The following is a 27938-nucleotide window of genomic DNA, read 5'->3' as shown; positions in this document are numbered from 1 at the left end:
ACCGAAAAAGCGGAGCGGAGGCAAAAGAACACTTTTCCAGGTGTTCTTACCTAGATACTGGGAATGACGTGCATGTTATGGAATATCATTGGCTATTCTGAGTTTCAGTTTTAACATAAGGGCAAGTCCTATGCTAGCAACCGGCTGTGCCTCTTTGCTCGTCTGCTGACCTTGGCAGCAGAACAAAACATCGGTCTTATCAGCTTCTCCTGAGCCAAAATCCAAAACACAGCCTCTTGCTAGCTATTTATGAAGAAGAGGGAGAGAAAAGAAAAAAAACAGAGTTAACTTTAAGTTAACTTTAACCCACGACACAGGGCTTCGCAGTTCTGTATTTGTATTTGGTGATGTTCACTGTGCTCAAATCAAAGGGAACTGCATAAGAACAATTTGTGGAGTGTGGTGTTTTCTGATTTTGTTTCCTTTGGTTAACTGTTTTTAAACAGTGAGATACTTTTAGTAGTACTGGAGCAGAGCCACTAAACATGAGATAGTGGTGGCTGCAATTGTAAGATTCAGGTGGAGCAGAAGAGGGGAAGGTGGTATGGTGGAGACAGTGATAGCTCTAGGCATGCTGAGAAAGGATATGGACAGCTAAAAACTGAACACAATGATATGTGAGTTGATGTAGGTTTCTTCCCAAGAGAACTGGCTGCAAAGAAGCAGGGATTATTTCTTTGGAGACATTTAAACATTATCTTTGTTTTCATTAAGTGTAGGCTTTGATATCATCTGACTGCTTAAAATGTTTTGTGGGGGATGTTAAGTACAATTATATTAAATCACTTTCTCATTATGTTTTTTTATCAGATCAATATGAAAGACAACAGATATGCTAAATATGTTGAAAGTCACATTTCGGCCAGTGACATGAGGGCTTTCGTTTTTGAGAGTCAAGAAGATATGGAAACGTTTCTTGCGGAGGCAAGTAGGCACCAATTTTAAAAATGTATTAAGTACTGACCTAGGAACCCCAAGCTTTGGCATCTACCAAGTAAGTATGTATCTATAAAGTTTTGATTGGCCAGGTCAGCATAATAGCTAATACAAGGTGTTCAAAGGTTTACTTCTAGAGTAAGATTTTTTTTTTTAAAGCCTAGATGAACTGGAGGGATGCAGGATTATTAAGAAACTTTTTTTTTAGAAATAGCTTTTGTCTTCCTAACAAGGCAATAATCACTGAGGAGAAAATACTGTGTGCAAGAAAATTAAGAGCAGGAAGGTACAAATTTAGTACAAAGCATTTGCAGTACCTCCTGACTAAACAGGCAAGAGGACATCTTTTGTGAGACGACGGTAGTCCAAGCAGCAAATCAAGCTTGTGTTTACTTAATGCTGCTGTTTCCTGGAGTCATAAGGAGACTGTTCCCTTTGAGATCAGACAGATGACGCAGGAGAAAAAAGCCACAAGATACAGCATTAACTGTCATAATGCTTCCCAGCTACTGTCCACAGAATAGTATGATTAATGGCAAACTGTCCTGAAATTTGAAGAGCTATCTGCTCTTCACAGAAGGTAGTAATTTTTATATATATGAACGGTAGTGGTAGTATCTGAGGTCCTGGGGGTTTGTCTTGCCTCTGGTTGTGCAACCCAGTGCAAGGCTGCTTTAAGGAGCTAAACAAGCCTTTCATTTATATCCTCAGTCTTTTGTGCCCTGTTAGAATCAGGCTTTTCAGAGCCTCTGTAGCCAGTGGTTTGCCATTCTCTGTGCAAAATGGCCATACAGCCTGACTTCTCATTACATGTAGCTTGGATATTTTGATTGAGCATCTGGCTCTGGATTTGTCAGATTGCTTTTATTTTCTCCAACGCTTCATGTTTTCATGGAGAGACATTAACTGAGCTTGGATTTTAGAGACCTCAGTCGTTGTCTGCGCCACAGTGGATTTTTGTGGGTTCTTCCAGAAGCTGTCAGTTTGAAATAATGCCAGTTCTGTGAATCAAGAATAAATACTTGACTTGGATGTAGTGAATTTTTCTGCTTGTTTTTTACCAAATAATCTAATGTAACCTATATTTAGATACGCGATCATCAGAGACTAAGAGTGAATGCTGTATGTGCACCTGCTGAATCATGTGCTGAAAGCTTACCTTCAAGACCTATTGAAGCACTACAGTATGTATCAGATTATATCAGTGGGGAATAGTTTTAAATACAATGTTTTGGTGGAATTGCTATATATTGTAATTTTCTGTGCACGCAAAATTTTCTATTCTGGGTTATCAGGACTTCTTTCTGACCCTGCAGTAACTTCAGCTTGCTTACCTGCCAAATTTTATTTCTGATGCATGCTTTTTTTCTCCTCTTCAGACAGTATGGATTTTTCTCATATTTACGAGAGTTATTTGATGCTCCTCGTCCTGTGATGAGTTACCTTTGCTCCCAGTACCGTGTTCATGATGTCCCTGTGGGAACAGAGAAGACCAGAGGCATGATTGAAAGGGTGAGATATCCTAAATAGCACAAACACACCTGCGGTCTAGAGTTTTATTTTGGAAATTATTTGGCAAGTTAGTGTAGAGAAGGCAAAAAATGGGTTTAGCCTTTTACTTGGCCTTTAGAAATAAAAACTGTTCATTACACACAAACATATTGCAAGACATTTTAACAGTCGATATAATGCCACACTTCACGGAAAGTTAAATATATCTTTTACCTGCCTACTGTTCCGAGTCAGTTATAAGGCTGTTTTATTACAGTAACTGCTACTTTGTGTTTGAGAGATTCTGGGCAAGATTTGGATTAAACAGTACTTTACAATGCTGACCTGTCATCTTTAAAGCAACAATTAGAAGCTGCTTTTTTTAAAAAATACATTAAAATATTCAGTTTCTGACAAATACAGGTGTATAGCTTCAGTCAGAATTGATGTGCTAAATAGTATATAGATCTTTTGGATTCTTAGACATAGGCTAAGAGCTCCCACTAGAAGTCATCTCCCAACCTTAATCTTTCATGGGTTCTTGCAAGCTCAGCATTGCTGGTTTGTAATGAGTAACACACATGACAGTTTTCAATTTAAATCCTTATTCACTTCTCCATCTATGCTGGACATCTGTTCTCTATCTTGTACAGAGAGTGAACTCTTCTTTGTATTCGGAAGACTACTTTGGGCTCTCTGAGAACAGTAAGATTTGGGGTTTTTTTGAGAAACTCATGGAACAGGCTCCATGAATAGAGAACAATTCCTGTTTTATTGAGATATCTTCTGTATTTCTGAGGCTCTAAGACTAAGGAAAAGTAAAAGTGGAGGTAGTCCTAGATGAGAAGCTCTTCTCTTAATGTTTTTCTAAGCATTTTTGGTTTCAAACTGCAATACTTCCACCACTTAGTGTTTATCACCTGACGAAGCAGATTACCTGTATAATGGGTCTTTGAGTTACATTTCATACACGAGTCAGATTTACTTCTTAGATACTCCCTCCTTTCCAGAGCTCTCCCAGGAGCAAGTGAAGAATTGCTGGTCTACGAGCAAAGATGAGCCTCTATTCTGAATGTGTTGCACATGGCACTTGCTCAGTTCAGTTGTGTGAAGTTTTTTCTTTGTTTTTATTATTTTTGATTGAGAAATGCATTGTTTGCAACATTTTGTTTCACACATGCCAGAGAAAGCTTTAGCTTAAAAGGAGACCTGTTTCATGGAGCTGAGCATGCAGGAAAAAAAACTGGGATGGAAATGTTGTCAACCACAGTCTGAGCTGCAAATTAAAGTAAATGATCCTTGAGGTCTTTTCCAACCTTAATGATTTTATGAAATGTGGTTTTCAGTGTCCAGGAGCCAAATCAACAGAGTATTATTGGTGCTGTGTATATAATCTGAAAAAATCTTTGGTCAAATTTATGTTGTCCTATGGAGTCTTTTTGGTGTTCTTGGTTTACTGGACACTTTATATCCTTTTGAAGTACTACACTACCTTGCATTATGGTAAATATTTGGTTGTTCAAAATATCATTTTTCACATGAGCCATTTAAAAGTAGTAACTCTAGTGTTGTTATGCCTCTTTTTTTTCCTGCAGATACATTTGCTTCACCAAAGTTCATGCATTACAGCTCACCTTGTGTTTTAATCTAATAATTCCTTAAGTACTTTTGGTTCACTGGTACACAGGCTACATTTACATGTTATACATGTGCAGGAAGTACAATCCTTGGTCATGATGCAGTACAAATATTAACAGGTTTTCCCAGTGTCTATCTGTAATATCAGAATAATCAGAACCTGTTTAATTGATTATGGTAACATAATCTGTTTGATAGTATTTTAACTGTTCTTTGCTGACCAGTCTGGATTACAGGTATAACGATGCATTAAATTTAGCATTATGGCTTTGCAAAGGCTGGTTAACAAATCAGAGTCTTGCATAAGCTGAAGTTCTTCATTGTGGATTTTAGCTAGTTTATTCCTTGTTCTGAAAAGCATTGTGTTAAGTAATGCTTATGTCAGATTAATATTTTTGTACGTTTTTTAGGTCATAGAAGAAACCAAACTTAGGCAAATATACACAGCAGAAGAAAAATATGTTGTTAAAGTATCTGCTTATACAAACCTGACCCTTTCTACTAACACAGCCCTGAGGGTGCCACAGTTTCTCACTAGTTCAGTGGATACAGATGAAAGAAGACAGTTGGAAAACCAGCAGCAGGTAGGAATTTATTTCTGTGCTGCTTAAGATGTGAACTACTACACAATTTGTTACGCAATAATCATAGCCTACTTGCATGTGTTAGTATGGTACATTTGTAGTAAGAATGCTAATGGCGTATATTATTTTCTTTCAGGATATCAATAACATGTTAAAGTCACTGGATATGCGTTTGACTGTGTTGTTTGAGAGACAGAAGCACCTGGAAAGTAGGGACAACTTCCTCAGGCAACAGAAGAAGGAGCTTTTAGAGAGAGGGAACAGGAGGAGACAATTGGAGTCAAAAATCAGTGTGAAGCGTGATAGGTAGGAAGCAAACTGTATTATCTATGAAACATTAACAATTTTAATACCAAAGGTATTTTGGCTTCCTCTTAGCGCAGTGTGCTTTGACCTTTACAAAGTAGCCAGTAGCTGAGCATCGAATACAGGTGATAATCAAGACAAGGAAGATGTTGAGAAATGGAGATTAAGACAATATTTGAGAAACAATGTTCCAAATGGTTTTCTGTGATAAAATCATAGGATCATTGCACTGATTTACTCAAATATTACCATAGTCTTCTGTCTTGGTAGCACACATGTAGGTAGTACCATAATGTACATAAATGGTACTAAGTCAACATGTCAGGGCTTCTGTTGGACCCTGATTGCTGCAGTATTTGTCTTAATGTATTTTCTGGTTTTCTGGGCCTCTGCAATTAGTCCTTATGTTACTGCCTTGTCATAAGGGAGAACCTTGGCATGATTCAAGAGGTATTTCACTTAAGCTCACACTCCCAGAAGGCCGTGTAGATGAGACTGCCTGAGGCTTCACTCCTTCCACTTGTGTAACACAGGCTGACCAGACCTTGTGCCCTCAAATAACCCTGTATATTCTTATGCCACCCTGCTTTTAATGATCTGAGAAGTTGGTGCTGGTGCTCGTGTGCACAGGTCTTGTGTTATATATGGTGCATTAAACTGAAAAGTGTGTTGGTAAGAAGAAAAAAAAAAAAAAAAGAAAACTAGGACTGCAGGGATGTTAAGGGTGCCAGAATCAAAGGCTGTATAGTCAGAAGTGTCAGGTTGCTGTGAAAAGAAGCAGCTTTAAACAGTGTGGATGTGAGCATAGCCTCAAAGCCCGGTATTGCTCTCAGGTTTCTTATTAGGGATACAAATATTGTCATGACGTTTTACTAGAATACAGTTTGAAGGCAGGAGGTGGACCCTTTACTGAAACAAATATTGATTAAATCCTTCCCTTAAAAAAAATAGTTACACTCTTAATTTTGAATAGGGGCAAGAATCATGACACAATTACTGACAAGGCTGTTACAAATTTTCTTGTATAATGTGGATGTCTTTCTGTAGAGATAGAAATTATTTAAATAATCTTTGCAGTGAGCATAACTATTTTTAAATATTCATATTTCTAACTGATTATCTGAATACTTTCAAAACTATATTCAGCTTTAGTGTATGACAGAATCACTTAGGTTGGAAGGGACTTCATTGTAGTCTGTAGTCCAGCCACGTTCTCAAAGCAAGGTCAGCGCTAAATTCAGACCAGGTTTTCAGGGCTGTATCCCACTGTGTCTTGAAAGCCTGCATGGAGGTTGCACAATCTGTTTGGACATCGTGTTCCACTGCTTGACTGTCCTTATGGGGAAGAGGTTTCTACTGACATCCAGTCTGGATCTTTCATGTTTCAACTTAGGCCTGCTGTCTTGTCACCCTTCTGTGATGCACCTCTTAAAAGAGCCTGGTTCCATCGTATCAGTGGCTTCCTTGTGCAAAGCATAGTGAGGGCATGCTGTTAGGTGCCTCGAAGCTGTCTCTTGTCCAGGGTGAACAAGCTGACCACCCTCATCCTGTTCTTGCAGGACCTGTGCTGTAGCCCCTTACCATCTTGGTTGCTTTCAGGTTTGTTCCAGTTTGTTGATGATGGGGACAGGGGGCAAATCTGGGTGCAGTGATGAACAGAGAGGGGAAATTACTCTCCACCTGTGCCTCCATTCATAGAGCCAAAGATGCTGGGAGACCTTGTTGCTGCCAGGGCGCACTGGTGACTTAGGCTTTTTAGCTCATTGTCCAAGAGTACCTCAAGTCCTTCCCTGCAGAGCTTCTCCCCAGCCAGCCTGTCCTGAGCCTCTATCGCTTCCAGACCCACTTTCTTTGCAGGGGCAGGATTCAGCGTTTGTTCTTGCTGAATCTCATGAGCCTTCTGTGGACCCCTTCCTCCAACCCCAGCAGACCCCTGGTGTGAGTGCAGGCCCGTTGTGCCCCCGGTGCAGTGTCACCTGAACATTTGACAAGAGTGCCTTCTGTCGGCTCGTCCGTGTCGCTGACAGGGATGTTAAGCAGGACGGGTCCACTTCTTAATCCTGTGGTACCCCACTTGATACTGGCCTCCAGGCAGAATGCAACAGACTAAACATGACCTTCTGAGTGTGACCATCCAACCGCTTTCTTTTTTTACCTATCTAGTCTTCCATCCATACAGACTGTAGTCTTCCAACTTCAGTACAACAATATTGTGGGAGACGGCATTGAAAAAGTTAGGGGAATGGGTCTGGATCCAGCAGCCTGAGAGGAAAGTGGGGCTGATGCAGCTGAGTGCTCCCAGGTGCAACCAGTAGTGAGGCTGAGCCTGTTTTCCCAGTAGACACATTCACACAGAGCACATCTAAACAGCACGTGTGTACATATTTACATACAACCAGCCACACAGCACCAATGGACACACAGAGCAACTGGGCAAACACAGCATCAATGGCCGCCTCATGTTCCTACCCTGTGTGAGCAGGACAGGGCTCCCCTAGTGAGACTCCTATGCATACATATGGGCAATGTGTATCTCATCAGCAGCTGAGTCCAGGCACTCTGAGTCTGCACGGTAGCTGCTTGTGGACCTTAGCCCCTCCAGTTGCTGGTACTTGTACATGCAAACCCCCAAGGCTGCAGCCCTGCTTCCATTGCCTGTACAGGATGCTTCACTCACATATGTGCACATGCATGCAGAACTCACTGGGACTACCTGGTTTCCCAGTAGCCAACGCTGGTCTTGCCCTCAGAGACAATACAGGCATACAAAAGGGCAGAGAGACTGCCCTAGTCCCCTTCAGTAGCCAGTACCCGTGTCATCTTACCCTTAAATACATACACATGCCAGCATGTCTCACCCCTAGAGACAGAAGACCTCATGGTCTCTGGCAACAAGGCTGGATTGCCCTGGTCCATCCAATAGGCATCTCCTCCTGTGGTCTCACCCTTGGTGACATGCATACCCCCTTGGCTCCCAGGCCACTTCACCTTCTCGCCAGCTGGTCTGGCTTGGTCTTTGCTAGGGATCAAGCACTCGCACACCTGCACTCATACCAGGTGGTGGCACCATGGACACATGGGCCACTGACCTGTGGTTCCTCTCCGGTGGCTGTCACTGAAGTGTACTCAGTCTAGTCTCTCCAGTTGCTGACACCACAAACAAGCAGGCCCTCTCCTCTGACAGAAAGCCTTCGTAAATTTGAGGTGAATGGGAACCACTTGATCTCCTGTTATCCAGCTGTTTTACAATTGGGTTCATCAGGTGTGATGTAGCCTTGGTAAATGCTTTCTGATTCTTCCTGATCAACTTCTCCCTTATGCCCCTAGCATTGTTTTCCAAGGGGACTTGCTCCACAATTTTTCCAGGGATCAAAGTAAGAATAATCAGTTTGTAGCTTCCTGGGTCATCGTCTTGGCCTGTTTGGGCATTTTTGAAGATCTAAAAATACTTTGCAGCTCACTAAACGTCATTATTTTTTCATAGTTAGTTAATTTTAATTATGTGTTTTTGAGGTTTAAAATGAGTGAAAATTCTGTTTTTCTGCAGTAAGTTGAGGACACTTTTTTTTTTACTAGTATATATAACAAGCATGCAAACCTTCTGCACCCTTCTATGTTGTATTGTTGCAAGGAACGAGCAGCAGAAGAAAAATGTCATTCTTACACTAATGGGTTTTTTTAATCTGAAATTTATAGAAGTAAAGGAGTGTTGCTGAGTGATGCCCTTAGTAGCCAAAGTCAGAGTTTCTAAAATTTTGAAGTTTTTGTCTTTTGAATTTCTTAGGTTTAAAGTGCATAGATTGGGAATGCCTCTGATGTGTTTGGAGTGTTTAGGTATACAAATTCCTATTCTTGCTAACTACTAACTCATCACCAAGATTAAGAATTTTTTTATTTTTGTACAATTTATTTTTAATCAGAATTAATCAAATATTGATTCTTGACGTAGTTTAAGACAACTGGAACAAGATGCTGTTGACCTAGAGAAAGAATCTCAACAGGCAAATGTAAAGATCAAAGAAATAAACATCCAGAAAGCAAGACTTGTTGCTGAATTAATGCATCTCATAAAGGTATGTATTTTCAACTTGGTATATATTCTAGTATTGTGAAAAGTCCAATTCTTGTACCTTAAGTATGAGGTATGCAACCCTTGGATGTGTTACTGTAAATGTTTACAAGCTAACTTGCTTCAAGGTAAACATCCTTTGAAGCTTTTATGAACTTGAACTTGTTCTTCTGTCATTGATTCGATTTGTAGATCATTTGCTTGCGTTATGTAGACTCTCAGTGACTGTAGTCTTGCAGTCCATGGTCTGACTCAGTACAGGAGTGAAGTAGAAATGAACTGTGTAACTGTTTCAGCCTGTACATTTTCAGAATACCACATAATTCTATGAACTATTCCTTCCATTGTAGTTCATAATCTTTTTTTTTTTTTTTCTTCTATTGAAACAAAGAGTAGTCATTATAGATGTGAAAAAATGACCTGTAACTGTACGGACCCATGATTATGGAGGGCAGCTAGGATGGGAAAAGTACTCGAGTCTCAGGCTCCAATGTCATGAGGTTTTCTTTAACTCAAAAAAAGAAGAAAACAGTCTGGATTTAATTGTTGCTTTAGCTTAGCCTGTAAGCCCTAATAATGGCACCTGCCACAAGGTGAATTTTCTTAGGTTGTTTTTTTAATAACTAAGGAACAAGAAGCAGTTACTTTTAGTTCCAAGGGAATCTGCTTTTTCTTCTGCACTCTGCAAGAAAAGGTGCTATTTTGCAACCACTTTGTCCATGTATGTTGTTCCTTTGCAATGCTTTACTGATGTTGAAATGTGTTCTTGCTTACCCCTGAAAGAGTTGAGTATTACCTTTGAAGGTAGGCTGATTTCAATACACTTCAGTTGCTGGTATTTTTCTAATAAATAAAGCAAAATAATAAATGAGTGGGCTGTTTCTGTTTGTGGATAGGTGTTGACTGCAACAACTGGAGTGGTTGAAATGACCTTTGGGTCAGCTGGCCAAAGCAATTTTTAAAATTACAAAGAATGGCAGAAGACACCTGCCACATTAAAAAGGTTGCTTAGGCTATAGATTACTTTATAGAACTTACAGAACTTGTGCAGGTTGTAACAGTGCTCTAAGGTAGCTTTTTTCAAAACTTGTGCTAATGCTCTGTACTTAAAACTGGAATTTCTAGAATATGCTTTTGATTTTTGTGTTTGCCCATTTCCTATTACTTAAACTGTCCAAGTGTGTTGTTGTTGGAGTTGAAGTTGTTTACTGACTGCTGTATGACCTGCCTGAAGGAGTGTCAGAATACCTTTTACATCCAATATAGGAAAACAGATTTGGGACGTATTGTGCATTTCTCAGTACATCAGGCTTGCAGAGGAGGACGGATGGTATTTGCCTGCAGTAGTTACTGGTTACAAGACAGGTTTATTTCAGTTGTGTATCAGCTTGATTTTCACGCTTTGCGTGCTGTGCGAAACATATGCAAGTACATACTGAAGAGAAGAAAAATGTCTGCTACATGAATGATGTTATTATAACATTCATTATAATGTTTTATCAAAATTGTTGAAATCCATACATTTCATTGGTTGTCCCTAAACCAAAACTTCATGAATTCTTCCAAGTTTGTAGGAGTCTTTATGCTTTCCTCAATAGGTTTTCTAGTTATACTACGTGTAGACTATTAAAGTGATAAAAACTTAAGTAGTTGTATGTTTGAGGCATATTCACTTCTGCCACAGAAGAAAATTTAAAACATATATGGGATTTTTGTGTGTTTGCATGGTGGAAATATGATTTGCTTTTTTAAGAGTTCTGGGGCTTGTGTGGAACAGTCAACTACAGTGATAGGCTGCATGTATATTTACACAAATACGCAAGGCAGAGTGTACCAGTCACCTACCTAATACGCGTCAATATTTTACAACCAGTTGACAGAAACAACCTTTTCAACTTTTCACTGCTTTTCCTTGTAGTTCTCTTTGTGCTGTTGTCTTTCAATAATCTTAACTTTTTACATTTTTCATCTCCTTTTGTTACAACTTCTTTTTGCAGTTTACTTCTCTGATAATTGTTTTTAATCCATGTAGGTGGATTGGAAACAACTAAACTTACTTCTACAAGTTCGCACTGTAGAAACTTTGTGTTGAAACAACAAAAGAGCAGATATGTCAAACCTTGGCTCACTATTGTGGTCAGAAGCTAACGCTCTCAAAACTTCATCCTGCTGATCCCCTAAGTTTATAGTTGGAACCTTGTCCTCCCTTTGATTAACAGAGAGGATTCTTTTGTATTTATATGCTGATCATTAAAAAAATAGGTAAAGTGGTGTTCTCAATGCCCCATAATTTGAGATTTGAAGCTACTCTTCACACAGTGAAGAATGCATTGCTGATTTTGAAGCCTCTAGACCATTCCTGAGGCTGACTTGTTTAAAGAAGCAACTCTTTTAATGTCAGAGTTGTCAAACCAGATTCTGGGGATCACTAAAGCCTGTTGGGAAACTTCCAAAATTGAGTCTCCTTCTGTTATCCTACACTGTTCCAGTTAAGACACAAGACACTAGAGTCACTGTCCATCCAGTCAGTCATCTTGCATTGTCAGTGAGAGAGACATGTATCTTATGTGTTTATTTTTTGACCTTTTTCCATCTCTGTGTGTGACTTATGAAATTCACTGAAATCCACCTGCTGTATTCTGTCTCTGAGAAGGAACTGAGATGGCTTTGTCTTGTCTCACATTTCACATTTGAGTATATGTAGAATGTGCTTTTGTGGTCTAAACTTATTCAGTTGCAAGTGACACGTCTGTGCCTACAGATTAAAGGTACCTGGGGACTATACATCTTGAAGAGCTTGGGTCACCAGTAAATCACCTTTCTTCTTCATTGAATCTGTCAGACAGCAGTGTTGAAGGGCTGAACACTGAGGTTGTATGCTATGACAAAAAAATTGATAGTTTCTCAAGACTGATCAGTGATTTTATATGTTTTTAGTCTCTTGTGGAAAAAAATTACTTTTTTCTGTTTTCCTATTTAGAATTGCATATCACAGAACATCCTCAAAGCTGATTTGGTTCTTCAGAGCACTACAGCGGCTGCTGAGAAGAACAAACTAGAGTCAGAGTATAAAGCAGCAAGTGTACAGCTAACAGCTGCAGAGGTAACCGTTTCTATGAATACTGCGACATCTACTATGAAAATATCTTCTGTGGACACTTTATGGTGTAGGAAAGGATGCTTCTGTGTCTTTGTTTAGAAATGGGTATTAGTATTGCTAAATGTTTAGCCTTAATTTCTGTAGTTTGGCTTCAGCCTCTTCCTTTAGAGCTGAATAGGAGCTTTGCCTTCTTCAATTAAGACAGCTAAGCTGTGAAAATGTCCAGGACAGTCATCATGTCCTGGATCTTTTTATTGCAATGCATATGTGTAAAAAGGCAAGCTGTTGTTCGAAAGTATTATTTTTTTCTTCCGAGTCTGTCACAGACAAGTAGTCTCAACCCACACAGGAGATGCAAGCTTGAGATGTACCAGAAAATACTGTATCAGCGTAGGGCAGAGCTGTTTTACATTTCTTTCATACCTTATTTTCTCTTACTGTTACTAAATGCCTTTTTGGAGGACAGAAAGGAGGATAAACAGTCCTTCTATTGATCATACTATGAGCACATAGCTATGCTGTGTTCAGGTAAAAAGACAGCCTCTGAGGAATTAGTTCCACAGACAAGTACTCTTTTCTAAGAGCAAAGGATACTGTGATCTCTCATGGGTCAATGCATAGAGGCCAATTTTTGTATTTGTGTAGTTGTACAGTCTTTCAGTCTACTGGGGGAAAAACTGTCAAAGTACAGGATGGTAAGTTTTTTTCCTTATTTTGGAAGTTGGGTTAACTATAACCTACTGCTAATTCAGTTTGATCCACAAGAAGAAAAAGACTTACTGTTAAATTGGAAAACAGTTCAAAAGGTAAGTATTTTGGATGGATATGTACTTCCAAAAAGAATGACCTTGGTATGTATTTAGAAAACCACTTGAGGTTATGGGTATCATCACTTGCAGGAAAATTAGGAAGACGAGAGCTTCTTAAGAGGACCAAAAAGAAACAAGTCAGCGTGTTACATGGAAAATCACTGTTGCATCAGTTCTCTCGCATCATGCAGCTGTTATTCAGACTTTATCAAAATCCAATGAAAATTTCTTTATTGATGGAGCTTAGTAAGGAGTAAGAATGTATTACAAAACCGTGAACCTCATTTGAGTAGTGTGTATCATCACCGGCAAATCTATTTAATGTTTTCAGTTCTCTCTATTCTGGCTGGTGCATAGATAGATGTCTGGTCAGATCAGTAGACAGGACTTGTAAGGTGAACGTTCTGATAATTCTTGGTTAAACAAAAATTGCCTCTTTCCTTAGTGAAAAGGTGTTTGAGTCAGCTGAGGTCTCATTAGTAGTTGTCACTAGCTTACATTCAACCACATAAGCAGAGGAAATAATAACAGAGCTTTTATTTTGGATGGTTGATTCTAAGAACATTAAAACAGAAAAAAAACTCTGAAATCAGTAATCCCAGTGATTAAAATTTTGAGAAGTTCAACTACTCTGGAGGAAGACTTCTGAGTATTCAAGTGCATCTTAAATTTTCTTATACATGGAAGTCCTAAGCCTTGCTTCCACATATACTGTATGTTGAGTCTTTGAATTAAGTCTTTAGCACCCATTTTTTTTGTCTTTCCTGTATTGCCTTGTGAATGATGTATGTTGTACACTCTGTGGTTTATTTCTTATTTTCTGCCTTAAGAGATGCACTTTCAGGGGGAAAACTCAGTATTTCTTAGCTTTATCTCAAATTAAATGTTGTTTGAAATAGTGTGTTTAAGTTGGCCCTTCCCTCCAACTTCTTAGTGGCTTTGCCTGTGATAAATTTTTTTCTACAGTAGTATTGTGTTAAGGTTGTCTTGCTTCAAAGCTGCCCATAAGGATGCCATCACAACACTTTGAAGTCCTTCAAAAAGTCGCTGCTTGTTTTTATAAAATAAACCTGCAAAAAGGAGGAAGCCAAACAGAAACAAGTGTGTTGTACAAAAGCTGTGTAGTGAACTAAATCAGAGCCTAATGTTACAATTATGGGACCATTAGTTCTCTCTTTAATTATCAGACATTTTTGTAGGTCATGTGTTTGCTTATGATACATTTATTGAAATTGGAATGGTTGGTATCAGCCAAGGAAGCTATGAAACTTTGTTAATTCTTAGTGCTTACTCATGGCATTTATCTCCCAAGCAATCTTGAGTCTTTATATAATGCCTGAGTAAATATCTAATTAAGATTTTCAAGCAAAGACAAACCCCATTTTAAGAGATCACATATGTTCTTTTTATGAGGTCTTGGCCCTGGGATACTGTGGAGAGAGCAGCATGTTTGTTGCTTTGTGGTGGGGTTTTTTTAACCACTTAAGTGGAAAGGCCAAAAAAGTACTTGGTTTTTAAACAAGTCAAGTTAGCAACAACAGATTTACGGGGTTTGTATTTTGTCATTGCCGTTCAAGTGGGAACCCTAGTGTTATTTTAACAACTACTTGTATTTAATTTATTTAATGAGCCCAAGAAGTGAATCTGTGTTTGTGACCCATACTGAACATGAGGGAGGATTGTTAGCCCCATCTGCTCATTAGATAATTGCCTGCATGTTTGTGATGGTTGTTTGAAAGAGTCTTGCTAATTGTCTTGCTTTGATAGCTTGTTAATCTTCAGGTTCATTTTGTGTAAATTTGTTTAAATAAATGGTATTAATACTCAGTATGTACAGCATTTGGTCCTTAAGCCAAGTTTTAAGAAAATGCAGATTCTGTTTTTCTATTTATGACTTTCCAAACTTCAAGTAATTAAATGCTGTCCCCAAGCATGCGTTCAAACACAAATTCCCAAGAAAACATTGGCTACTGGTAACTATATTTTCTTTAAGCAGCTTCTTATTTTGCACAAAACCAGTTGCAGTGCTGATGAGCACAACAGAATACAAATTGCTTGTGCATGCAGAATATAATTGCTTTCTGCTGTTTGGTAGATGCCTTTCAGGAAGCTGTAATTGCAGCCCTGCACTAGTACAGAACTTTGCTGAAGGACCTGGATAAAGCTCTTTCCAAGCTGGCTCTTAAGCTGTTGGCTGAAACAAATGTAAAGCTCAGTCTAGGCTATGATTTTTCATGGTAACACTTCTGTTCAAAATGGTAATTCTTTCTACTTAAGGCTTTTTTGTCCAGATGGGTTTTATTGAGACACCTTTAGGAAGTCAACATGAATCTTAACATTGTCATGCACTTTTGGATATATATGAGAGGAGTCAAAACTTGTGTATTTTTTTTATTTACATTTAGATAACTTTTTTTTAGCATGTGGCCATGACAGTTAACTGGCAAAGCTGAATGAAAACCTTCTCATTGAACTGTCTGTGCATTTATTCTAGTATGTGTCTCATAACTGCATCAAATGTCTATTGCTTCCCAGTCTTCCTGTTGAATGGTGCAGTTTTCCTCTGCCCAAACATGTATTTTCCTTTTTACACCCTGAAGAATTTAACTTGCCATAGCCTTGGGTCAGGCATATTCAATGTTGAATCTATTTCAGATTTTCAGTGCCTAGAGATCAACCTGAAATCTTGTTTTGTGGAGCTGTGCAGGGTTTCAAGTGGGAGTTTCATGTACAATTGAGAGCTGAGGTTCCCCATTTGAGATTGTTTAGAATTGACTGGCTCTGGAAATGGTCAAACACATAAGTATAAAATTCATGTTTCTTGTATAAGAAAGTGTGGGTGTGTTGCCTTTCACTGGATCCTTTGCCTTTGTTATCATGAGGTCCAACACATTTCAGATGAAGCCAGTTGGCTTTTGAGTTTCTGGGATCCAAAACACTGTCAAGTTTTAATGTAGAACTTGCTAAAATGTTCCTAAAAAATTATTGAATGTATTATAGGGCATGTGCAGATAGGCAATGGGACATAAGTGCTGTGGTGTACATTTTCATTTGTGCAATTCAGAATGACATAAGATCTTGGCTGTAAACAAAAGGCAGGCCATCTCCCACTTACTGCTGTTTGATCTGTGTAGCTCTAATGTCAGTCTTTCTTGCACCCATGTGACATTTCCCTCCTTCTCTGCTATAGACTTTATGAAGTGGAGTGTGTGGGGGGGAAATCTTAAGAAGGTCTTTCTCCGTTTTTTGGGGTTTTTTTTACCATTCTGAAAACATCAGCACAGTGTGGAAAAATATATATACAGTGTGTTTGTGAAGATTGTGAAATGCTTACCTCTAACGCAAAATCTATTTCCTAATGCTTGGTGGAAGGAAGCAAGGAAGGAAGGAAGGAAAAAAAAATGGGATTTTTGAGTTGGTACATGCTGTAGAGAACAGCAGCCCTAATTCTTGAGTGAGTGTGAGAACTCCGCTGATGATCATTCATGATCATATCTGTTACTACTACTTCTGTTGTATTTAGTAAATAAAGATTAATTAAATTACCAGAAAGTAATGTGAGTTGCTATCAGTGTCTATGTTCTGTATTTTTAAAATGTGGAATAAACATTTATATAACTATATAATCTCCAAATGAACACTTAAGGGTTTTTTTGCCACTGAAGGACTCACATATTTAACTGAAGTACACAACAATAGAACTTGGGAAGATAAAGCTTTCCCAAGTGTAGGAACACTTAAGGCTCTCCAAGTTTATTTACCTGAATACTGCTTACTTGAGATAGTCTTTAGCTCAGTGTGTCATGAAGGTATTATTTTGTGTATTGTATTTTAACTAGTGTTGTGATAGCATTGCATTATACAAGTCATAGGGCTGGGTTGGCCACTTACCTGTAGTAGGTTCCAAAGAGTTTAGCCTTGAGACCACTGTTCAAAGCCAGAAATTGTACCTGGTTTTCACTTATGTTTCAGCAGTAGTTTAAAAATTGTGTGTTTCCATTTTGTATTTTGCTGGCAGTATTACAGAGGTAGACTATGAACAGCCAAGGGAGTACTTCTGATTGTGTAATTATGACATTTACTCTGTAAAATTTCAGCTAAAATGCCATTCAGTGTACATCATGTCCACTGTGTTTTCCCAAGCAGATAAATACAGTTAAATGGGAGCTAATAAAAAATAAGGCTTGCAGGAGTTGTGTTTTGGCTTATAGGGAATTTCCTGTGAAGAGTCTATTTTGAGACATATATTGAATCTACGTGCACATTTGTCTAGTTGAGAGAAAATAAATTTAGCTATGTTACAAGAACATGCTTTTGATCAGTTTACCTTGGCATCTGTTGACTTCAAGCAGCAAGGCAGAATGAGTTGGGTGTGTTGAAACAAAGATTTGTCAATGTTTAAGCAGTCTGATTTCACATACATTCTCCGATTCGGATGTTGTTTGTTGCCAGTGTGCTAGTGTCACCTCTGGAAATTTGTAATAAAGTAAAAAAAAAAAAATTTGTATTTCAATATCTTTAATATCTTTTCTAACAGCAACAATTTCATGAACTGGGTGATAGGAAGCGAGTTCTTACAGAGAACTGCAAGGAATTGCTGCAAAAAGCTCGACAGATCTGCAAACTGAGTCCAGATCAACAGCTTCCAAAAGAATTTCAAACTGTATGTACAAGAACAAATCTCCACATATCTCTTAAATTTTGGATTATGTACACCCTTCTAACTTCTCCAGAAAATAATATTATATATTTTGTAATAGAAGGCTACCAGTAAAGGATCATGTGTGCTTCTGTTAGTGTTGACTCATCTGTTGTTGCTTGCCCTTTTAAAGAACCTTTAAATAGTTCTGGGGTATCTTCTGTCACTTTGTTCTGTGCATGGGAAAGAGAAAATTTGATCTGAAATTTCTATTAAAATCCATAGTCTTGTGTCCATAGAAATAATTAGAGGCCATATTTTTCTTGTTTCTTGCTCTATTGGAGCAACACAAAAGAACTGAAATCTCAGCCTGCCTGCTTACCTGGAGGTCTTCCCAGCCTCTAGAAGTATTTGCATGGCTTTAACTAGCATAGCCCCTGGCTTGTACCAAGTCTGTGAGCATCCATACCTGCACAAGGTAGGCAACTAAGGAGCAATTAATTGTGTATCTTTGTTATGTAGTAGCACTTCTAGCCTTCTTTCTCTGTGCAGGATAGTTTGAGGGAATCTTGCTGTGTTAAATTTGGGGTACGTGACATCCGGATTAAAAGTAATAGAATATTTTATGGCTTATTTGATTTGTTTTTAGCAAACTTGAGTCCTTCATTAGCATTGCTGTGTAACACATGCATCCGTTCTCTTGTAGGCTTTTCAGTCTCTTCCGACCACGTTGGAGGAAATTGATGCATTTTTGAATGAAGAGAAAACCAGGGTCTCCTGTTTCACAGGCCTGAATGCTTTGGTATGTTCACTGCTTTCCCTCCACCCTTCCTCTCTCCTCCTCCACCACCCATTATTGTACTTGCTTCCCACTCTGTGCTATATCTCTTGGTATAATAAGCTAGACAACGGAAACAATGTCCTGTAAATGCCAGATTCTGCATCTATTAGAATTTTAAGTATATTCTTCCAAAAGAACAGTGTGTTCTGTGCTTTTTTTAAAAAAGAAAGTTGCAGTAACCTGAAATAAGCAATGCTTTACAGTTTCTTTGCTTTAAAGCTAAAACGTTCATTGTGCAGTGCAATATTATATATAATTGTGTTTGAACAGATCAGTGCAGTGTGATATTTTTACAGTCAAGGTTAGAATTGGCAAATGTTTTCTTGGCTGCTTGTTTTTTTTATTCTGGCAGGTTGTTGAAGAATACATTAAGCAGACCCAAGAAATACAGCAGTTGACAGAATATCTAGAGGAAAAGAAAAAGGAACTGGATAACTATAAGCAAAACATTTCACAGGTAATAGCTGAAATTATCACTTCTGTATCAGTACGTCTTGATTTGAATAGAATGTGTGTCCAGAAATAAAGGGTAACATTCCCGGTTGTCTGGAGTGTAAACTGACACCTTAGCTTCCATAACTGCAATATTTTTTAATTTAAATGCTATCTAAAGGAAAATTCAGTTATTAAAAATTATTTTACATGGATGTGTCTACTTCTAGGTCAAAGAAAGATGGCTAAACCCCTTGAAAAGGCTGATTGAGCAAATTAATGAGAAGTTCAGTAGCTTCTTTGGTTCTATGCAGTGTGTTGGTGAAGTCGATCCTCATGTGGAAAATGAGGTAAGAGTTATTTTTCATATGGAAGAATAACATTCATATTTTCATGCATCATGTTTTGCTTGTATATTGCTAGAGACAAAAATAACAAGTTGTCATTTGGATTGTAGGAAAGATGTTCTTTTAAAAAAAATTAAGAACTCTTACTGGTGAACACACTTTTGGTGTTAGAACTGACTTAGCAATCTGATTAAAGGAAAACAAGTCTTTGTCCAGATGCATAGGACTTCAGCTCATTGACTTTTGGAAGCTTCTTGCAACTCACAGGGCTCAGTTAGAAGCATTGTATTTACTTTAGCTGTAACTCAGACTTACTAGGTTAGTGATTTTAATTTACATTTTTTAGCTAGTTTATGCTATTCTATTATCATTTAGTGACTAAATTGACTATTATTAAGTGTTGTATTGATTTATTTTACATGTAGTTTCTACTTAAGTCAGTTGGCATGTTGTCTGTTCTGGAAGTAGGAATCATTTGGCCCAGCCTGTTATGCCTTCAGTAACATTTATAGATAGTGTTTACCTCTGAATTGTTTAAAGCATCAGTAGTGCCTTAGAGAGATCTTCAGTGCGGTGCGCTGAAGAGAAATTGGGTATTTTGTTTTAAGTTGATCTCTGTAATTATGATTTTAAGACTCTCATATGTAATGCACAGACTACACAGTAGTGAAAGCTGACAAACATTTTTTTGCCGTTGTAAATTACTCAAACAGCTTTTCTTAAAATAATTTGAGTGGTAGTTACTATTGGGGACAGAATAGTGACTGACAAGGCTCTTTACATGAGCTGCATAAAAATGTTTACATAGAAACTAGTATTATGAAACAGGACATTAAAGCATGGACTTTTCAGTTGTTTTGTTACCTACACAGTCAGATTATGCTATGCTAAGGGACGTGGAAAACCAGGAGGTGATTGGTGACAACCATTATGGCTTAACCAAGGGAAAATCGTGTCTGACAAATTTGGTGGCCTTCTACGATGGGGCCACAGCACTGGTGCATAAGGGAAGGGCAACTGACATCATCTACCTGGACTTGTGCAAAGCCTTTGACACTGTCCCTCATGAATTTCTTGTCTCTAAGTTGAGAGGCACGTATCCGATGGAAGGACCCCTTGCTGGATAAGGAATTGACTGTATGGTCTCACTCACAGTTGTGGTCAATGGCTCAATGTCCAAGTGGAGACTGGTGATGAGTGGTGTTCCACAGGGGTCAGTACTGGGACCAGTGTTGTTTTAACATCTTTGTTGGAGACACGGACAGTGGGATTGAGTGCACCCTCAGCAAGTTTGTTGACAACACCAAGCTGTGTGGTGCAGTCAACCAGTCAACCCTCTGGAGGGAAGGGATGCCATCCAGAGGGACCTGGACAGGCTGGAGAAGTGGGCCAGTGCAAACCTCATTAAATTCAACAAGACCAAGTGCAAGGTCCTGCATGTGGGTCGAGGTAATTCCAAGCACAAATATAGGCTGGGCAGAGAGTGGATAGAGAGCAGCCCAGAGGAGAAGGACTTGGGGGTATTGGTTGATGAAAAGTTCAACATGGTCTGGCAATGTGTGTTTGCAGCCCAGAAAGCCAACTCTATCCTGAGCTGCATCAAAAGAAGCATGACCAGCAGGTCAAAGGAGGTGATTCTGCCCCTCCACTCTGCTCTAGTGAGACCCCACCTCGAGTACTGTGTTCAGATGAGGGGCCTCCAACGTAAGAAAGACATGGAACTGTTGGATCAAGTCCAGAGGAGAGACACAAAGATGGTCAGAGGGCTGGAGCACCTCTCATATGAGGACAGGCTGAGAGAGCTGGGGTTGTTCAGCCTGGAGAAAAGAAGGCTCTGAGGAGACCTAATAGCAGCCTTCCAGTACCTGAAGGGGCCTACAGGAGAGATGGGGAGGGACTCTTCATCAGGGAGTGTAGCAACAGGACAAGGGGTAATGGTTATAAGCTGAAGGAGGGTAGATTTAGGTTACATATTGGGAAGAAATATGTTACTGTGAGGGTGCTGAGACACTGGAACAGGTTGCCCAGAGAAGCTGTGGATGCCCCATCCCTGGAGGTGTTCAAGGCCAGGCTGGATGAGGCTTTGAGCAACCTGGTCTAGTGGAAGGCGTCCCTGCCCATGGCAGGGGGTTTGGAACTTGGATGATCTTTAAGGTCTCTTCCAACCCTATGATCTTAACCTACACACACACCACCACTGCACTGTTCTAACTGATATCATCATGTACCCTAATGCATTTTTTCTGATAAAAGAGAGGGGTATTGCTTTCTCCTTTTTTCTAGCCAAACATTTTTTTTTCTTGTTACTGTTCTTAATATGTGTGAATTCTTTCTTACCAAGGATTCAAAAATTAGCAAATCATTGTCACTGGGAGCAAGTGATATTGAAAATTTTCTATCTAACAAGAACAGATTAGTGTTAAGGAAAATATATGAAATAGAATTAATATATTGATATTAAACTGAACCTGAGTAGAACCCTGTAGGACATTTGATGTAAATTTCCGTTAATTTGCATGTCATTATCAAATAAGCTGTAGTACGGAGAAACTTAATTTAACAGGTACTGGCTTTTTATAGGAGGAGTACGATAAGTACGGGATTCGCATTAGAGTAAAATTCCACAGTAGCACTGAACTTCATGAATTGACTCCATATCATCAGAGTGGAGGTGAGAAAAGTGTTTCCACTATGTTGTACCTGATGGCTCTACAGGAACTCAACAGATGTCCTTTCAGGGTTGTAGATGAAATAAATCAGGTGAGGATCAATAATGCAGTATGTAACCTCTGATTATACAGGTGATTATGACCTTGTGGAGAGAACAGATGTTTTCTTTTTCTTTTAGGGAATGGATCCAGTGAATGAGAGAAGAGTTTTTGAAATGGTCGTGAAAACTGCTTGTAGAGAAAGCACATCTCAGTACTTCTTTATTACACCAAAGGTGCGTGACAGAAAATTCAAGTTTAGTGTGTAGGAGAGTTGAGTTTTGTGTGGTAATATCCCTATAAACACTGTATAATTTATCTCTGTTTTATCTAAGAACATAACAATAAAGAGTAACTGTGAAAGAATTTGTCCATTTTAAGGACAGTCCTGTCAGGGATTCAGGAAACTTATACCAAGGCTTCTGTCATTATAAACACATTTTGTAATAGTGGCCTTTGTGGAAGTATCACAAGTTAAACACTGGTGAGTAGGGGTACCATGTAACAAGGCTGTCAAATGTAATGCCTCTAGCTCACACAGAATTGGGATTGTAGTAGAGATCAACTTCCAAGTAAGTCAGATGATTATGCTGGAACAGGCTAGTGCTGTTGATGTCAGAGGAGCTAGCAGTCTCATATTAATGGAGGAAAACTATAATCTGAGACTTGTAACCTCAGAAAAGGTCAGTGCTATGTTCCACGGAGAATGGCTTGAAGAGCACTTTTCAGTTGAGAATGACCAGTGCTTAATTGTGCTCTTCTGTTAAAATTTTTAAAAATGGTAATTGACTTACTAGGTGGTGCAGTGGCTTGAAAAGACTAGTAAGTAGGGTGGCTGTTCACCTGCACCTTTAACAAAGGCTAATGTTTTGTTCAGTTTGATCCAGGACAGATTGAACTAGTAAAAGTTACTTGTACACCAAGGAGGCAAGCATTCAGTAATGGGCTGTATGCTTTTTATTAGATATCAGTTTTCCTGTATCCCATACTTCACTGTATTTTAGAAAATGTGTCTGGTATGCTGTTCTTTTCTGTAAATCACAGTTGAAGGACCTGAGAAAAGCCACCTACAGCATCTGCCTGACTGAAAGTAGGAGGAAGGTGATGCTTGTTGTTCCCTCTGATCTTGCAGTATACTTAACCCCAACACAGTCTGGTCGTTTCCCATCCACATTACTTTTCTTGTTCTGTGTGTTATCTATCCCCTTTTGTCTTGCAATTTCTGTCCTTATTGAATGTGCTTTTCTGTGCTCTTTCCTACTTTCAGAAATATGAGTGGTTTGGATGTTGAAAGGATAGAGATAGCTCTACTAGCTCTAATGCTTCCCACATATAAGGAACTGAGAAAATGACTGTATGGAGTTCAGAGTCTGTTTTAAAAGTTGTGCTCGTTGTCAAATTACTAAGAATAGAGAAGGGGGAAACTTGAGTGTGCAGAGCTAAACAGAAAGACAAGAGTGAAAATGAGAAAGCAGAATCAAGAAATTTCAGAGGCTTTAAAAACCCCTCCATTTAACTAACATTATGGTAAGAGGAAGATCGAGGAATGTGTTGCACCACTATTCAGCAGCAAAAGATTGTGTTGTGAAGAGGTGGCTGAAGGTTTACCTTTTTTCCTTTCTCTCTCTCTCAATCAAATGCAAGTAGGTTATCACCACAGTTAACGTGGTGAAGCTGTAATGGCCTACCACAAAGAACATTACTGAGATAGCACCCCATGTAAAAGTTTTAGCTGATAAGATAGTTTGAGCAGGCTGCACCAGAGGATAATTAAAAGGCTGTATAGAGCTGGCTGAGGAGAAAGCCAGACCACTGTACCAGTGGCTTACCTGCAGTTCCTGAGCCTATGCTATTTGTTATCACTTACTAGAAAGCAAGTATGTGATCACATACTAGAAAGTGTGATAAATTGTTGTACTAAGCTAAGTTCTGTGTGTGTATCCAGTCAATACAGGAAATACTGTTATTGTGGGTTTTTTCAGAATGTTGACACTTTACCCAGCTATATTTTAAGCAAGTTACAGAGGGGAAGGGGTATAGATTAATATGCAGTAGAGTTGATTAGGAAAATTGTATTTTGGATCGTCCTGATTAACTGTCAGAATTAATAGATGAACTGAATGTATTCCTTAGGAGTGAGCCTTGGGTTTGAAAATCAGTATTTTTAATATCAGTCTGTGCTGAAACAGGTTACATTTATTAAACATGCAAGTAATCACCATGTTGGGTGTGAATGCTTCTTTGATGTAGAGCAAGCTTAGAATTCAAAACAATCTTAGATTAGGTAACTTAATTTGAAAACAGGATGCACAAACAAGCATAGGAGTTGGTATTTAAGTGGGAAATATCAACAACAGTGTCTGGTCTAAAGCATAAATGCCTGAATGACTGGGGAGAGAAGTTATTGTGGATGATGAGTATCAGCTGCAAGTAAATTGCTAAAAGTCATCTTGAGCACTGCAGATAACCCCACAGCTTCCATGATATCTGTCAGTCTGCTGGGCTTGCGCCTGACAAAATTTGGACTATGGTAAGCATCCAGCTTTGGCTGTTACACTTTAGAAAAGTAGTACAGTGTCTGGAGTTACTCCAGAAGACAGCAGTGCAACTTTTAACAAGCTTTACAAGTTTTGAATTTCCACTAGTAGAAATTGCTTAGCTCAGAGGAGCACAAGACTGAAGAGAGACATAAAAACTGTGCCCAGGCAACTCTACCTCCTGCCCTCCCGTGGCAAAAAAGGAAAAACAGACAATATGCTCTGCCCATTGTGGATACAGCAAAAAAGTAATTACTACCTTTGCAGCAAGAAGGTACAGATTAGATATGAAGACTTGTAGTAAGAATAGTGAAGCATGGAAATTGCCTGAAGAATGAGTGGAGTCTCTTTGCGGGGTTTCTAGGAACAAATATACATCATTTGTCAGAAAGGCTATAATCCTGCTATTATTGACCTTTTGAGATCTAAGACTTTATGTAGACCTCCTTCACCTTTTTCAGATAGTGGGGAACATCTCTTCTAGCTATTTTGACCTTGCTTTTATTGTTTTTTTACCAGCTCCTGCAGAATCTCACGTACAATGACAAGATGACAGTGTTGTTGGTCTACAACGGACCTTGTATGTTGGAGGCAAACAAATGGAACTTAAAGGCTTTCTGTAGACGGCGGCGGCGACTTGGAAGGATGGAACAGTGATAGATGTGTGCGGTTGTGTGTGTATATATATATATAAAGTTTTTGTAAAACTTTTTGGAAAATATGGGTTTCAAGACTTCAGAAATGGTGAAGGATTCGAAGTGCATGTTTTTTGTTTTCAAATACTTCATAGTGGTCTCTGTTGCTAAAGACCCTACATTTTCTCAATAGTAGTTTTCAATAAAAAGGAAGTTTCTTGTTTTTTTCTATTTTATCTGTAATATAGCATCAGAAGTACAGTTAATTTGTCTAGGCTATACTGGATTAATTCAATGTCTGCGGTCGTTTTTTTACAAAAATTGGAATTTGCTTTTGGTAAATAGTGTTCCCCTAAAACAGTTAAGGTTGTTCCCCAAGCTTTTCCTATTGAAATAGAAACTTTATGAATGAATTAAGAAGATGATGATGTATAGGAAGAGCATGGTTTGTAAGTAGCTGTGCTTTGGTTTTTGTTTTGTGAAAATATACCTGAAGTTAGTATAAAGAATATACTATTGTTAGAGTAATATACTTTATTATTTATTATTTTTGAGCTAATGTTCCATTTTGTATTTCTGGAAGGATATGGTCTTTATTTTTCTAGCAAGTCTGTCTCAGCAAGGAGACTGACAAAGAGACAGCTGTTTTTGAAACAAGTAGCTAGTTCTCTTGCAGAAGTAAAACTAAGCAATATGTAACTCTTTGTTGTGTTGGTTTTTTTTTTCAAATAAAACTTGATATGTTTTTTGTGATAGATGGAGAAAACAGTCCTACTGGTTTCACATGTAAGTTAAAACTAGGAGGCTTTTTACAAGGCTTCATTGGAGTGTTTTCATACACAATGGTGTTTCAACAGACAGCCATAAAATTCATTAGTGGACTTTTGGCTATCATCGTTAAGTATTTGAAAGTAGATGTTATCAACAGAATGCTGAATACCTAAAATAAGGTTCCAGTTATTTAGTTAACAATAAAAAAAAACCAAACTGAATTGTGAAGAGTATAATTTTTAAAGAAATTGAAACTATGATTGGTATATAAAATGTATGTAAAAATTATTGAGTCCCAGGACACAATCTGAATATATGCAGTATCCTTGTTTTCATGGGGAGGGGGGGGGGGTAGCCTTCAATAGGATTCCATACAAAATTTGATATCTACTTGATTTTGAGTGCAAGTTTTTCTTAACCGCATCCTGTCAATGAACGTTGCCAATAGAAGTGATATGTCAGTCTTTTTACGTTAGAATGAGAGAAATAAAATAACCCACTGCAAAATGTAAGCCAGCATCTGAAAGGTTTCAGGTATTAAAAGTTAAGTACTTTAATTCTTGTTTTGACTAGAGGAGCCTTTAAGGGAATAGAGAACTATCTTTTATCGCAGGCCACTGTTGATCAATGGAGCCCTGTCTGACTGAAATGAGTTCCTGGAATAAGTTCCATAAGGATTAGTGTCCATACACAAATATTTGTCAGAAGAACTAAAAGAGTATGGAAACTCGGGCTGTAGTCCAGGGATTGAGTGTGCCGGCAGAGTATCCTTGACTTAATTGAGGCTACAAGCCTGTCTGTCCAGTGGTATTGCAAGATCTGGGTTTTAAATGTGTTCTTTGATCTTCAAGATACTTGGCTTTTCATAATCCTGAACTTTTAAGGTTAACTTTTTTTTTTAATTGAATGGAAAAACATGCATTCTGTTTAGTCTCTGAGGATCACTATATGAAAAGTGCAGTTTGTTTTTAGTGTCATTTAGTGAACATGTGTTAGGACTCAATTTTTCTACGGCTAGACAGCACTGACTATTCTTAATGCTATCATCTTAGAACTTCGTGGGATTTCTTCCTAGAGTTCAGTTTGTTTCTCATGTTTCAGGCTGAGGTATGAAATGTACACCTGACTTACTTCAAGAAGATGGCACTTCAGATCCTGTCTCAAATTATGTCTTGTGGATACATGCCTGCCACACTGCACACGTGAAGAGCATGACAGGCTTGCAGGTGTTTGATTTTTCCTTGGAGGTCTGTCAACCTCCAGAGGTCCTAATTTCAGTGTATCTGGCTACAATCTTAATATGACATTGTCATTCTTATTAATTTACCCTAAACAGTATAACATGCAGCAAAACTGTACCACTGTCATGTTACCAACCAATAGAGCTTCACTATTGAGCAGCTCTTCTAGCTAGAGCCTTTAAAAAAGAACCGTTAAGACCAACTTTGTGTATAAAGCAGTCATTGCTATTTGCAGATGGGCTACACAACACAACTGTGGTAACCTGTAATTCGGGTGATGGGTGCATCCCGTCCACATACAGAGACCATATGGCTTAAAAAGAAGTCTTTTGAACTGGTGTCGTGGTTTATAAAACCATGGGTACAGTTTTTCCCTAAACACCTGGTGGGCTGAGGCAGGGAACTGGGAGGGTTTCACTCACCACTCAGGGTCACGGGCAAGAGACCGACACGACTCGTGAAGAACAATAAAACAACTGAATTTATTAACTATTTACAACAAGAAGCAGGATATTGAAAGAGAGAAACCACATCTTACACAAAAGGCACTTCTCCCCCACCCCTCCCTTCGTCCCAAAGGCTTTGTTCCGTACCTCGCCCCCCTGGCAGCACATGGCGGGTGGGGGAAGATGGGGCTGCAGTCTCTCAAAGTCCCGTCCCAGCCACCTTTTAGTCTCTGCAGGCCTTCAGCATCCTGTTGGCTCCCCCATCTCATCTCCGGTGGGGCTTCTGTGCGTGGAGTCCTCCACGGCTGCTTCTCCTCTTCACCACGTGGCAGGGGAAATGCTGAGAGCGCTCTCTTCCATGGACCGACTCAGTACCTGTGTGGCCATCTCTTCCAGCATCCCTCTTCT

General features: G+C 38.9%; 1 protein-coding gene across 1 annotated transcript; it reads left to right on the top strand.

Annotated features, from left to right (window-relative positions):
• Nucleotides 1–810: 810 nt before the first annotated feature.
• On the top strand, nucleotides 811–25094 carry SMC5 (structural maintenance of chromosomes 5; the record flags this gene model as incomplete). Its single annotated transcript, XM_010088069.1, has 14 exons — nucleotides 811–924; nucleotides 2026–2120; nucleotides 2316–2448; nucleotides 4476–4649; nucleotides 4786–4955; nucleotides 8905–9028; nucleotides 12005–12127; nucleotides 17471–17596; nucleotides 18279–18374; nucleotides 18766–18870; nucleotides 19076–19195; nucleotides 21773–21952; nucleotides 22041–22136; nucleotides 24957–25094. Coding segments are annotated over 14 exons (1794 nt in total), but the record flags the coding sequence as incomplete, so codon positions are not given.
• Between the last annotated feature and the right edge of the window lie 2844 nt (nucleotides 25095–27938).

The sequence above is a fragment of the Pterocles gutturalis genome, unplaced genomic scaffold (assembly GCF_000699245.1).
Source record: "Pterocles gutturalis isolate BGI_N339 unplaced genomic scaffold, ASM69924v1 scaffold47866, whole genome shotgun sequence".
Classification (NCBI taxonomy): Eukaryota; Metazoa; Chordata; class Aves; order Pterocliformes; family Pteroclidae; genus Pterocles; species Pterocles gutturalis.
This window is presented reverse-complemented; position numbering and strand designations above follow the sequence as displayed.